Source organism: Schistocerca piceifrons, chromosome 4 (genome assembly GCF_021461385.2).
Source record: "Schistocerca piceifrons isolate TAMUIC-IGC-003096 chromosome 4, iqSchPice1.1, whole genome shotgun sequence".
NCBI classification, from domain to species: domain Eukaryota; kingdom Metazoa; phylum Arthropoda; class Insecta; order Orthoptera; family Acrididae; genus Schistocerca; species Schistocerca piceifrons.
The window spans coordinates 275,799,743-275,814,593 of NC_060141.1; the positions used below are offsets into that span (position 1 = coordinate 275,799,743).

General features: G+C 41.5%; 1 protein-coding gene across 1 annotated transcript in view; it reads left to right on the plus strand.

The window, feature by feature from the left end:
- LOC124795795 (nephrin-like) overlaps positions 1–14,851 on the plus strand; it is a 718,423-nt gene that overhangs the window by 511,504 nt on the left and 192,068 nt on the right. The window contains exon 4 of the mRNA XM_047259875.1: positions 14,462–14,575. Within this exon, the coding sequence (XP_047115831.1) occupies positions 14,462–14,575 (114 nt within the window). The remainder of the gene's footprint in view (positions 1–14,461; positions 14,576–14,851) is intronic.

Genomic DNA, 14,851 nt, shown 5'->3' on the forward strand with positions numbered 1-14,851 from the left:
AGAAATTTATTTTTTGTATTTTGACAACTAGCTTCGGCATTTCAACATGCCATCTTCAGGCCCTGCATATTAAAATGAATACACATGTAGTGTGTAAGAGGGTATATCACAATTAATTCTGCAGAAAATGAAGTGTAATAATAAACGTTCTTAAAACCTATAAAATGCAATTAGCAACGTTAAAACAAGTACATGTGAACACACAGCACGAGAACGTAGAATATGTACGCATACTGGTAAGCACTAAAGCTACTTTAACATCACAGAGCTATAACAGAGTGTGACAAACATTTCAAATGATTAAAAAGCAGGCAATAGAAGTAATAGTGGGTATCTGAATGTTACGACAGAAAATTAGTAGGACACAAATTTGTTGTAAACGTAATATACAATAATTACCATTAAATGTAACCAATGTAAGGAAATAAAGAAAGGCGGTGAATCATAAAAATATTACGGAACATGTGTTCTGTTTCCATTTGTCTAAGACAAAAAATACGAGAAACGTGTGTACCTAAATTTTATGGAGAATGATATAATGATAGCTTGCAAATTTCGCTACAGTAATTATTATACATTTCATAATAGACAAGTAATAAGATACTGTATTACATACGAGTACGTGGCTATTGTGACAGTGTGTACTACATTAATATCGTGACACCTTATTGAAAGTCCAAAGTAATTTAGCCACTGTATTAACTCTTGGAAAATAGGTTACTTGATTTAGCAGGTGTTACACTTTAGGACCCTGACATGACTGTCTGAATTTTATTATCGCTAATACCGATTGTGCGAATATTGGTTTAGTCTAAAAGAGGAAATCATTTGCGTGGATAAATTAATTTGCTAAAATCTGAAAACAGAAGAATATAATTCGAGTAGTGTTACTCCCCAATCCCGCACGAACTCGTAACAAGAGAAACCTCTACTCTCTGAGAGTAAAAAACTGAGCTTGAGCCAAATGGGTGCGTCTAATTGGAAGAAAGCCGGAAATATTAATAGCATCCTGTTCCGGTGGTCTTAACGCTATTTATATAGAATTCAGACAGCTTACATGACATCTTCTTCCTACACCAGTGGTGAAGGATTTAAGGCCCCTAAATATACTCGGCACATGACTGCGCAGCCGCCCTAATACTGTGGCTTGGGTAATTTGGCAGACATTCAAAGGGTTCATTACGTACGTTAGGCCTGTGTAGCAGGTGAGGCAATTCGCCTTCTAAATTCTGTACTTATCAGCGCAAATAGAGAAATGTATCTTTGTGGTTTGCGAAATCCAGAAATTACACAGAGATACATACTAGGAACTGTGTTGTCGTGAGTATAAATTTTTAATGTTAAAGGGTTACTCTCGGACGTTGGTTATCGCGTGTTATAGGTCACCGCCTTCCGAAACGCACTTTCGCTGCTCCTTCTTCGCCATTAGTGGCATTTTATGATGTCTCTCTATGGTATATCTTGCCAAATAAAATTTGGTCAATTCCAAATTTTGTGATGAAAAGAAATACGTTTACTCACATTCATCGTCAGGGGATTTATTTCAAAGATTATACCGCTTCGTTTACGAGATAAATGCAGTCTACTTCACTAGTAATAAGTCTTTCTGGCAAATTTTTGTTCGGTGCGTCGGTGCCCTTCAGCTGTATATAAGAGAGGGTTATAAGCTTAGAGCTGAGCCGTGATTTCGTTTTCTTTTTTCTTTTTCACTAAGGGCTGGGGAGGGGAGCGGAGTTGGTAGGCGGGTGATTAGTCTCCTTACTGATTTGCATCCTCTTCGATTCAGTGTAGAACTTGCATTTAGCACTATACCCTTGATTTTTTTCTTACGTATGTTCCAGTCCCTGTCCTCTGCAGTTTTTGCCGTCTACGATTTCTTCTAGTATCTTCGAAGTTATTGCTCGGTGTCTTAACTCATGCACTATATGCCCCTCACTTCTCCTAGTCAGTGTTTTGCCCACACTTAATTACCTCGACAGTTCTGAGTAGGATCGCATCTCTTAGTAATAAAATTAAGTGACGAACTTGGGTGCAACCAGTTTTATAAGCATCTCAACTTGTCAGAGAAAACTGTTGGCGCACGCGGAAAGGCTTCCCCTTGTCTCTATGCCCTACTAAAGTTTTGCGCAGTCATTTGTTCTACCGAACCTTCACTACTACGATGTAACCTAAAATGGCACAGGTAGTGAGTCTGCTAGATGGATACAATTAACCTAGACTGTTTGTGTCTATTATATCTGCAATATCGTCTATACGACCATCAGTGCTTCATACGCCAAGTTACGTTAGTTGTGGTCAGACATCTTAGCACACGCTATGTTTTCTTCATGGGCTCGTCAGTGCACAAGCAACCCTGTGCCTTGCGTCAGAGATTAAATACCCGTTACATATAGTCGGCACGACACAAGAAGACCCGACAGTTGCAGCGGGCTGGGCGCGGCTGGTTCGCGCACCTGTCCCAATTCGTCATGTAACGCAAGTCTGTAAACCTCTGTACGGTAACACCTCAGTATTGTCACAGCTCTACAGGCGGCTGTTGTTTCGTATACAGCTGTTTGCGATTCGCAGCTGTAAGCTGGAAGAAGCCCTCCTAGCTTTCAGATATTTTTCTCTCAACGCCGTCTTTTCTATAGTACTCTGCCTGAGTCCATCGACAGAAGAAAACCATTCGCATACTCTTTCATTATTGCTACGGTCCACATCTGGAATTAGCTAACGGCACTTTCAGCAGAATGATATGTCTGGTATTTTTAAGAAGAAGGAATTCCTTCTCCCACTGTCATAACATTTCCCCACAAAATAGAGTATATGACCAGTTTTCCTGCAGTGAGACAGCAAAGCAAATGCTCCCAAGTACTCCCACTTACGTTTCTTTCTCTTTTCATTTATCGGTAGGTGACATGACTATTCTCCCTGCCATTGTTAATTGCTCCTTTCTTAAATTCATTTCTCCTCCCCTCTTCCACCCTATCTGTCATGAACATTGTTGCTACCTCTCCTAGTTTAATTCTACTTTTTTCTGCAAGTTTTTTCTACTGTTGTAGTCATGAACGAACTTAAACTGTGTTTTCTTCTCTTTCTACACTGTGGTAAGTAGTAAGATGTAACTTATAACATACTTAACGTAATCAATGTAATGGAAACAAGTAGAATATCTGGTTAAGCTGTTCTGGTGGCCCTAATCGAGCCAGGTTAAATAAATAAACAAATCAATAAAACAAATTTTCAGCATACTCCTTTTATTCCAGATCTCAAACTCTTAGATTCTCTTCTTTTTCAGTTTTCCAAGAGTGGATTGTAGTTCACTTCCATACGACGTTGTGCTCCAAATGTACATTTTCACGAATATCTTCCTCGAACTGAGGTCTTTTCTTTCCCTAGGAGACTTATTTAAGCGAAGAATGCTCTATTTGGCTATGCTAGTGTGTTCTTTATATCCTCCTCACTGCGTCCATAAAAGTTATTTTCTGTTCAAGGTAGCAGAAACCCTCAGTTCGTGGTGCACAATTTTCATGTTAGATTTATCGCCAAACTCATTTCAGTTACTACTCATTACTTCTACTTTCCTTCGGTTTGCCTCAGTCCATATAATGCGCTCATTTGACTATCTATTCCAATCAAGAGTTCCTGTAATTCCGTCTCACTCTCACTGGAGGTAGTGATGCCATCAGCAATCTGGTCATTGGTATACTTCCACCCAAAATTTTAACCCTATTCCGGTAAGGAGGGGTAAGCTACAGAGTGGTGTAGCAACCGTCATTATAGAAATTATGGACAGGAGCGTGTGGCTAGTCCCGGCGGAGGTTCTAGTCCTCGCTCGGGCATGGGTGTGTGTGTTTGTCCTTAGGATAATTTAAGTTAAGTAGTGTGTAAGCTTAAGGACTGATGACCTTAGCAGTTAAGTCCCATAAGATTTCACACACATTTGAACATCTTTTTGGACAGGAGGAGGAAAGATTAGCGAAGAAGTTAACACATAAAATTTAAGATTTACTTAACTTGTATCTCTCCTAATCTACAAAGACTCATCGCAAATAGTACAGTAAAATTTAAGAGTCAAGATCATACAATAGCAACAAGGATGAGGCTCTGTAAAGTAAGAACAAACCATGGTTTTTTGACTGCATGGTGTCTGCTCCTTCGAAAGAACAGACACCACGCAGATCCCGCTGCTGTGAAAAGCTATATGTAAATTGAAGTTGGATCACTGCTATCAGCTGCATTGAGTGGACTAAGCGGCGAGGAACGAAAATGTGTACCGGACCGGGATTTGAACCCTGGATCTCCTCCTTACTAGGCTGGTGCGGTAACCACAGCGTTATCGCAACTGCATGACCTATCCCAGTGCACCTCACGGCCGATCCACACTCCAGCCGAGCACAACCTATCCACTGTGGTATCTGTTCTTTTGAAGGAAAGACGCCATGCATTCAAATAACTGATAGGCCTTGCTGGGCAATAGATCCACTTTCTTCAGTTCGAATGCACAAATACGTCGTGTGGGAATCTCTAAGTAGTGAACAGGAGCATAATGGACAGAGGCTGCGGGCAGGTGCAGATAGTCCGTGCAATTGCGATAACGCTCTGTCTCGGATGGCCCTTTGGTTACCGAACTTGCCTAGTAAACAGGAGATCCCAAGCTTCGAGTCAGGGTCGTACACATTTTCGTTCGTCGCCGCTGATCCCGCTTAATATCCCACCGCAGCTGATAGCAGTGACAAAATGAGGGATTGGAGCTGTGATCAGATGGCGTTTGCATAGCGTCACATATCGAAGTGGCTCCAACTGCGAGTGGGCTGTATGGCTGCCGCCGGACGTCCTACATTGAGACGGCAGCCGCTGGGGGCATGGCTCAGCAGGCATGCTGCACTGGGTCGCATGGATGCTGCTCAAGCACTGTCGGCATATGACGGAAACTTGCAATTCCGCTGCCAACTTTATGACGCCTGGAGGGTGGTATCGATTTGTGATACCACAGTTTCAACGTTAGGGGAGGAGATTTGTTGCTTTTTCTTAGATCCTATTTAATACAAACACTTCTCTCTTTGTATTTCATTATCATTAGCTCCTTTTGCTATTTACACATGTTATGAATACCCTATCACCACACATAGCTTTATATGTCTCTTCTAGAGAATATAAAATATTTTACCCCATTTTATTTCTTTTGAGTCGACAAGTCCTGCGAAGGTGTGTTCATTAATTGCAAGTTTTTGTGTGTTTTTCTTTTTTTTTAAATCTTATGGGACTTAACTCCTTAGGTCATCAGTCCCTAAGCTTACACACTACTTAACCTAAATTATCCTTGGGACAAACACACACACCTATGCTCGAGGGAGGACTCGAGCCTCCGCCGGGACCAGCCGCACAGTCCATGACTGTAGCGCCTCGGACCGAATTGCAAGTTCAAAAATGGTTCAAATGGCTCTGAGCACTATGGGACTTAACATCGGTGGTCATCAGTCCCCTAGAACGTAGAACTACTTAAACCTAACTAATCTAAGGACATGACACACATCCATGCCCGAGGCAAGATTCGAACCTGCGACAGTAGCGGTCACGCGGTTCCAGACTTAAGCGCCAGGAACCGCACGGCCACACCGGCCGGCCCGAATTGCAAGTCTTCCCTCCATTATAAAGTGCAATGTCAGAACCCTCGGGTACTTTTATCTGTCCTAAAACCAAACTAATCATCTTGTAACAGATCCTCCATTTTGCTTTTCACTTTTCTGTGCGTTATTCTTACTACAGGGTGCATGAACTGTCAAGCTGCTTGTGATATCTCTAGCTCATCTGCCTGTCATAGTCTTCTGGATTTTGTGAGCGATATTCATTGGAAAGTTCGATAGTATGTCTAATATTAGTCAATATTTTGTGAAGAATCATATAGAATTTTGACTCAGTAACCCTTGTACGTCACTATTTTTATCCGATGTAAATGTATGCGAAATTCAGGTTTGCCGCGGGGCAGATGCGGCGGATACATTCCAATGTGACTGGCCACTGTAGACGTCAACAGTTTGTGTGGTTCACGAATGGAGTCACACGGACGCAGGGGACAGCTGGGTTCGCCTCGCTGCACAGGCGACAGCACCGCCGCGTGTATCTATCGCCTCCAGTTGCTTTCTCCGGGCTCGGCTCACATGTCGCTGCTCGTTTGTTATTCCGCGGTAATGAATGCGTCCCAGGACGCTGATGAACGTGCCCGTCATTGTTCGCCTTAATCTGCGCGGACAGCCTGAAATACCTTTCGATCCAATAAACAGCTGACGCTGTTTCGCTCGTTAGCTCATACCACACGGTCAGAATTTAGGATGCCGCTTTTTTACCGGGTCCCTGCTGGAATGTGTCCATTGATGAACGACGACTGGTTCTTCGGTACCGCTCTCCATTCAGAAAATAAGTTCGTCAGCCGTTGCAACTGTCGGCACGATAAAGGAATGAGAAGTATCACACAAAGGCATCTCTTCTTTCGTGTGTTGTACCCAAAGTCAGGGTACGTGTTCCGCTGATTCCCTCCTTTCTATGTAGTATACACTTCTTTTTGCTACATCTATGAGCAGAATTCCTAAGAACGAAACCTGATACATAATCAATGAATTCCTGAGAGCACTTTGCGGGACACGCATAAGACATATGAAACATATGGCTTGATTAGATTAATTTCTATAAACAAGGTAAGAGTATTTCTCTCACTTGCAATAGCTACAGCGTGAAAAATTAACTCATAAATGTTTATTATAAAAGGTATCATTAAGGATACTTTGCTCTCTTTCTTCTTCTTCTTCTTCTTCTTCTTTCTCTTCTTTAGCCTATCGAATCCCACTGGTGCATTCTGGCATCGTTTACACCTTTCAATCATCTTCACTTCGGAGCCATCTCGTACCATGGTATTCAGGGTACCAGGTTCGAATCTTTGATGCTCTCCCAATTTCTTGAGCTCCCATGGTCTCCGCTGTACAAACCACGGTGATACAGATGCAAGGAGTAAGTCTCAAGGATAGCATCAGATCAGAGGGGATTAGAAGGAGAACAAAGGTAACAAAAGTGAGGGTATTTATTACACGAATGTAATCAGCTATAATCTCAGTTCGCGGAACTGATACTGAAGGTAAGAATAATCTTCAAAAAGGTTAAAAATCACTTAATTTGGTCCAGAAAGATTTCCGTTATTCAGGGACATATATTTTTAATAACATGCCACCAGCAAAAAATGTGAAGCTACTAATAACGGCCGGCCGGAGTGGCCGTGCGGTTGTAGGCGCTACAGTCTGGAGCCGAGCGACCGCTACGGTCGCAGATTCGAATCCTGCCTCGGACATGGATGTGTGTGATGTCCTTAGGTTAGTTGGTTTAATTAGTTCTAAGTTCAAGACGACTGATGACCTCAGAAGTTAAGTCGCATAGTGCTCAGAGCCATTTGAACCAATACTAATAACGCTCAGGTTAAGCCAATTCTTACTCTGTTTCTGAGTTTCGTCATAAATTCAACTGATGTGTATATATTAGTGGTAAAATCAAATGTAATGAGTACTACATAAAACCTGTAATGTAGCCATTGTACGTACATGTTGTAAACAGAGTTTCTCTTGATGATATGTTGCAGCTTTAACAAATAGATTATCGTGTCTCGACCACACTTCTTTTTCATTAACCCTACGCGCTCCAATCTTTCGCCATTTTCAAAGGCTACAAAAATTCAACACGAAACTGGTATCAGACAATATGAAAATCTTATATATTTCACCATTGACAAGAGACATATTATGCCAACTAGAATATGGCTTTCTAGCTTACTAGTGCTATGTCAGTCATATAAAACCATTACATACATTGTATCAAGTCAACATTCTCGAGCACGAGACAAGTTCAAACTGCTGCCAAGTGAAAATTTTAGAAGCCACGTGCATTCAACCGCTAGGCGCCGCTGAGTGCGTGCGACACGCTGCAATTTCTTTCTCTTTACAACTACAGTTTTCATCGTTACAACGTATAAAATGATTTCAAGTCTACTGCATTATTTACAATGTATCTAATACTTTTATATGGCTGACATCGCACTGGTAAGCTAAGGAGCCATACTATAGTCGTTGTAGTATCTCCCTTGTCAGTGGTGAAATGTATATTTTCATGTCGTCTGATACCAGTATTGCGCTATAATTTTGCAGGCTTTGAACATGAAGGAAAGTCGAAACGCGTAAGGTTGATGAAAAAGAAAGGTATAGTAAATAAAAGTGCACCCAGATGACCACGTAAGCTCACAGCATTTTCATGCAAATTGCAGCATAATCATATGTACCTTAGTGTATTGTATATTTACATCTTTGGCGACAAGTTTGTTACAATCTTTTGAATGAAAATTCTTGGAATCTCTTCACTGTGGATCTGAGTTACAAGACGTACATTTCATATAATCCATTCTAATTATGTGTGTGAGTAGATCAAATATTAATGTGTACTATATGTACACGTCACTGATTACTCAAATTATATTTGCACATGAATCAGCAAACCCTTTAAGAAACTAAACTACAGCGTTATAACAAAAACAACAACATCCGAGCTAAACATAAAATAAGGCTAACGATTTTATTAACTCAAAAATGTAGTTATACACAGTACACATACTAAAAAACAATCGCCAAAACTGTTGGCACGTTTATCCCATTGCGACACTATCCGGTCGATTCCATCCTTGAAGAAGCTAGTAGCTGCTGTCCGATGCAGGCCTGGACCTAGACACACAATTCGTCGTCCGTTGTGAATCTATGTCCGCGAATAGCGTGTTTTAGAAGTCCAAATACATGAAAGTCACACGGTGAAAGGTCGGGACACTCTACATCTACATCCATCTACCTCCATACTCCGCAAGCCACCTGACGGTGTGTGGCGGAGGGTACCCTGAGTACCTCTATCGGTTCTCCCTTCTATTCCAGTCTCGTATTGTTCGTGGAAAGGAGGATTGTCGGTATGCTTCTGTGTGGGCTGTAATTTATCTGATTTTATCCTCATGGTCTCTTCGCGAGATATACGTAGGAGGGAGCAATATACTGCTGGACTCTTCGGTGAAGGTATGTTCTCGAAACTTTAACAAAAGCCCGTACCGAGCTACTGAGCGTCTCTCCTGCAGAGTCTTCCACTGGAGTTTATATATCATCTCCGTAACGCTTTCGCGATTACCAAATGATCCTGTAACGAAGCGCGCTGCTCTCCGTTGGATCTTCTCTATCTCTTCTATCAACCCTATCGGGTACGGATCCCACACTGCTGAGCAGTACTCAGGCAGTGGGCAAACAAGCGTACTGCAACCTACTTCCTTTGTTTTCGGATTGCATTTCCTTAGGATTCTTCCAGTGAATCTCAGTCTGGCATCTGCTTTACTGACGATCAACTTTATATGATCATTCCATTTTAAATCACTCCTAATGCCTAACCCCAGATAATTTATAGAATTAACTGCTTCCAGTTGCTGACCTGCTATTTTGTAGCTAAATGATAAGGGATCTATCTTTCTATGTATTCGCAGCACATGACACTTGTCTACATTGAGATTGAATTGCCATTCCCTGCACCAAGCGTCAATTTGCTGCAGATCCTCCTGTATTCCAGTACAATTTTCCATTGTTACAACCTCTCGATACACCACAGCATCATATGCAAAAAGCCTCAGTGAATTTCCAATTTCATCCACAAGGTCATTTATGTATATTGTGAATAGCAACGGTCCTATGACACTCCCCTGCGGCACACCTGAAATCACTCTTACTTCGGAGGACTTCTCTCCATTGAGAATGACATGCTGCGTTCTGTTATCCAGGAACTCTTCAATCCAATCACACAATTGGTCTGTTAGTCCATATGCTCTTACTTTTTTCATTAAACGACTGTGGAGAACTGTATCGAACGCCTTGCGGAAGTCAAGAAACACGCCATCTACCTGGGAACCCGTGTCTATGGCCCTCTGAGTCTCGTGGACGAATAGCGCGAGCTGGGTTTCACACGACCGTCTTTTTCGAAACCCATGCTGATTCCTACAGAGTAGATTTCTAGTCTCCAGAAAAGTCATTATACTCGAACATAATACGTGTTCCAAAATTCTACAACTGATCGACGTTAGAGATATAGGTCTATAGTTCTGCACATCTGTTCGACGTCCCTTCTTGAAAACGGTGGATGTTCCAGCGTTTCCCACAGAAACTTCTGCAATGTCGTGGTCATCACATTGGTCGAGCGTGGGAGGGCATTATCATGCAGGAGGATAACGCGGTTGGACAGCATCCCTCGGCGTTTCGACTTGATGGCTCGTCTAAGGTTCTGTAAAGTGGCTTGATAACGCTGGGCGTTGATGGTGGTTACTCGTTCCAGGGACTCGACAACCAGTGGGCCCTTGTGGTCAGAAAAGATCATCATGACCTTACCAGAACTGGTGTGCACAGCCTTTGATTTCTTTGGAGTTGGTGAAGTCGCATGTTTCCAGTGCTTGCTCTGGCGCTTGCTTTCCTTTTCAAAATAGTGACACCATGTTTCGTCACCTGTGACAAAATGCGACAGAAAGCCGTATTCGTCCTCATGATAAGGTTGCAGATGACTCAAAGACAGTGCCATTCGAATATTGCACTCTTCAGCGGTCAGTTGGTGGGGAACCCATTGCCTACAGATTTTTCGAAAGTTCAAGTGTCGATGCATTATGGTGTGGGCGACGCCCACGCTTAGACCCAGTAACAGATGGATCTCGTTCACGGTGATACTGCGGTTGTCCAAGACTAAAGGATTCACTTCCGGAACCATTTCCGATGTGATGACACGACGAGCCTGTCCAGAACGAGGGCCAGTGACTCGAGCTCCTCAAGGAATCGTTTGCGCCATTTCACAAACCCCTGAACGACTCAGACTGTACTCACCGTACACACAGCCCTCATCCGTCGATACCTTTCACGGACTCCAACTCCCCTCTCCCCCCCCCCCCCCCCCCCCCCGAGGACAAAAATCGCAAAAATCGAACCACTCCTATTTGCTCCTGCTTACTCGCCTGCATGTTCAGTAGTGGACAATAAATTGTGTGACCACCCTCAATACGGAATGAAACCACAATGGCGCTACGCAACATGAAATGGTGCGCACGCGTCAGTCTATTAATAGATGGCGCCACCATACCCGCAGTTACTACGTGGTACCACCTTCCGTGTAAGGCAACAGTAGACGCACTGACCAGGTTTCATTTCATTGAACCTCATAGCAAAGAACAATAATGAAATCCTTACACACAATATCAAAACTACATTTTATTTGTGAGCTATGAAATCAGTCCGAAAATAAGACCGATTGAAGCCAATATAATGATCTATCCTTCTTGACTTTATTTATGTATTTTAACATTTGGTCTTCATGACCATACAGCTATCTATGTATTTCAAGATTTCATAACACAAATCTAGGTCCGTTCACTGTTTTGCTGGTCCACCCACATGCTCACAGAACATGGTTCGTCTGTGGCTCCCCAGCCACATAAATTGTACAAGTTAGCCAACTGTATTGTTTCTTTTTTTCTCCTCTTGCTCGATAACCAGAACATGAGGTACGTACTTCGAACTGGACGACTAGAAAGATTATCGTATCTTGTTGCTATCTCACATTATTACAACGCGCTTCTTAGTTGAGACTATTGTACCATGTAGCACTGTTTCTCGAATGACACACGCTTCTGCGGCGAAGGCAGATTTTTCTTTGTGCTACCGAATTCTTCGGCAAAAAAAAAGCATAATCTAAATTGTTTCTGTCCTGAGATTTTCTTCCCTCGGTATAAATTTGGTAGGAATCGTGCTACTTTCCATTAAAGTAATTTCGAATTTGCAGTTCTGTATCGTGTACTCTCTTACACAGCAGGTATATACCGCTCAGCAGACGTTTAGCGTTGAGTTCAGATATTATCGCATCATATTTCGGCCAGTATGTTGCAAGTCAATAACCACAGATATGATAACGACACATAACTTGTGAGAATAGCTATCTTTTGGTGGTGGAGGAGGGAGTATCGATGCTCTTGAACTGTAAGAAGATGATGACAGTCGTCATGAAAACCGCGAAAGGGACAGACAATGCGACAATCTTCCAAAGAAGAAGGACCACTAGCCTTCACCCATAAGTGAATACTACAATCGGAATTTATCTTAAAACGTCTACGACAAGACAAAGACAAACTCCCGTGAGGTAAAAGGTAGGAACCCTCACTAGCAATAATAATCTCAGAAACAGGTATAGTACGGTAAGCCAAGATTTCACGAGTTTCAAAGGATTCCAAACCGGCTCTCCCTACATTGTTACAAGCAACGAAAGCAACTGTTATCCATCCGTTACCCAAACTGGAAGAAGAAGAAACTTTCATTAGAGAAAAATTTAACTTCGTCGCCGGCGAATGCTGGTTTACAAATCACTTGTCAATGTGGACGGCACTCTTGGTGCTTCGACATCTTCTGCGAAGGGTAAAAAGAACGAAGTAAGGGGAGTAGGTAAAACTACTCAATTTGTTCTTATTCATGGACCTACTTTATTTTGTGGTGCGAAGTTAAATTTTTCTCTAATGAAAGTTTCTTCTTCTTCCAGTTTGGGTAACGGATGGATAACAGTTGCTTTCGTTGCTTGTAACAATGCAGGGAGAGCCTGTTTGAAATCCTTTGAAACTCGTGAAATCTTGGCTTACCGTACTATACCTGTTTCTGAGATTATTACTGCTAGTGAGGGTTCCTACATTTTACCGCACGGGAATTTGTCTTTGTCTTGTCGTAGACGTTTTAAGATAAATTCCAATTGTAGTATTCACTTATGGGTGAAAGCTAGTGGTCCTTCTTCTTTGGAAGATTGTCGCATTGTCGGTGATTGTACTTTTTATTATCATTGACACATCAAAGCTGCAAAATGAATTTTCACTTTACAGCTGAATGTGCATTATAAAATTCACTGTCAGGTTGAAACAGTATACCGTTTCAAGACTCGAATCCGAAAGCTTGCCTTTCGTGAACAATATTTACCATATCAGCTATCCAGGTTTTGCTTCGACACAACACAAAATCTGCCAATACCTCCTCACACATGTTAAACTTCAAGGGCGAAACGTCGGTTATTTTAGTATTTTAGACTTCAAGTATTTTATAAGATGACAAAGGAATACAATCAGATGGACTATAATAATATTCCCTCTTGAAAAGTGTACTCGGTTAGTACTCCTAGAAGAAACAGAGTCGAGGAGAAGCATAGGAGTGGTTTCAACCATAACTTTTCATTCTGCAGAGGAGTCGCACCGTTATTCCACGACGCGTTCTATTTGGGAGATGGGGACAGGCGAAAAGGGAACTGAGAGAGTGGCTCATAAGTCGTCCCTGGATAAATCAAAGGTGATGAAATAAATAGCCTAACATATTCAGATGATTTTTCTCATGCTTTCTGAAAACGGATATCCAGTATATGTTGTTTAAAGATCTTATACATGGCTGCGAAACAGCAACTGTGTAATTCAGAACAGGTTAAAAACTCAGCCTACCAGTTGCAAATAAAGGTTTATTATCCCTTGACTATGGTTTCGATATCTATTAAAATATCTTTTTCAGAAGTATTGGCCTTATTTCATTACGTGGTGCCACAATAGATTAGAAGAAGCCGAGTGGCTCTTGTCGTAAACGAAATTGATGAAAAAAGAGTTATTGCAAGACATGGCTTTAGATAGCGCCAGATTACATGTATCGTACTTCAGAAAGACTACTCAGTGGTAAAAGCCCACAGGTAGAAGCTCTTGTCAGCATATAAGTGAAATAGGCGACATAAGATAAAATATTTGAGTAAGTTAGATGTACCTTATGTCAGATTTTAAAGATATTTCAGAAAAAATGTAGCAAATATTTTAAGAAGCTAAATAAAAAAGGTAAGTTGATATTTGGGAGAAATAATTGTTGAGTTCCGGAGAAGAAATACACAAGATGAGAACTGCGTATGGGATTCTAGAAACAGAAGTCGTACGACTGAAGACCCAACATTACATCTGTGGTAAATCTTCAGCAGTTAGATGCGCACTTACAATCGTTTCCATATAAGAGTTCAAAAGTATTCGTCTGACGTGTAGCGATGACCGTAAATGTCTTCAACCTATTAGCTTTAAAATACAGTCTAATTTATCAAATAAGAATTTAGTTTGTATTGTGGCTGTGGCGGTAAGAAAATTGGGCTACCAGAAAGTATGTTCTCTGTCGACTGGTCTTAGATTCAGGCAACCAGAAATGGTCTTTTCTACCGACAGGTCTTAGAAGACAGACTTGAATGGAGACACTGCATTACTACAGTCTGAATATGTGTTCATTCAGTAGATATATCTACGAATTCATACTTATCATAGTTTGACCTAAAAAACAGTTTCATTGTTTCAGTTTCTTTCACGATTTTAACTGTTTCTAAAAGTGGACTATTATTTTTTCAGTGCCACCAAAGAGGATAATCTTTCTGGATGGAAACGGAGAAACCATACCTCACTACACTGTTGGTCCTTACAACGAAGGATCCACAGTGGAAATTACCTGCATTGCTGTTGGAGGTACGTTGAACTAAGAGACAGCATTCATTCAGATTTATAGTTCAAAATTAGTGCAAGAGTGTATTATGCAGATCTGCGTTGAGGATACCTGCATGTTAATCTGTGATAAATCGATGCAAGTGAAACTAGCTGACAACGTTCTTATGACACCAACACGCTAAGGGTCATGTACGAGGTTTAAGTTAAAGTAGCGTATTACTGAAATTGAAATCATTTTTAAAATATATAAAAAACAACATACACAAAACCTTCGTTTTGTCTGTGACACATTTCTGA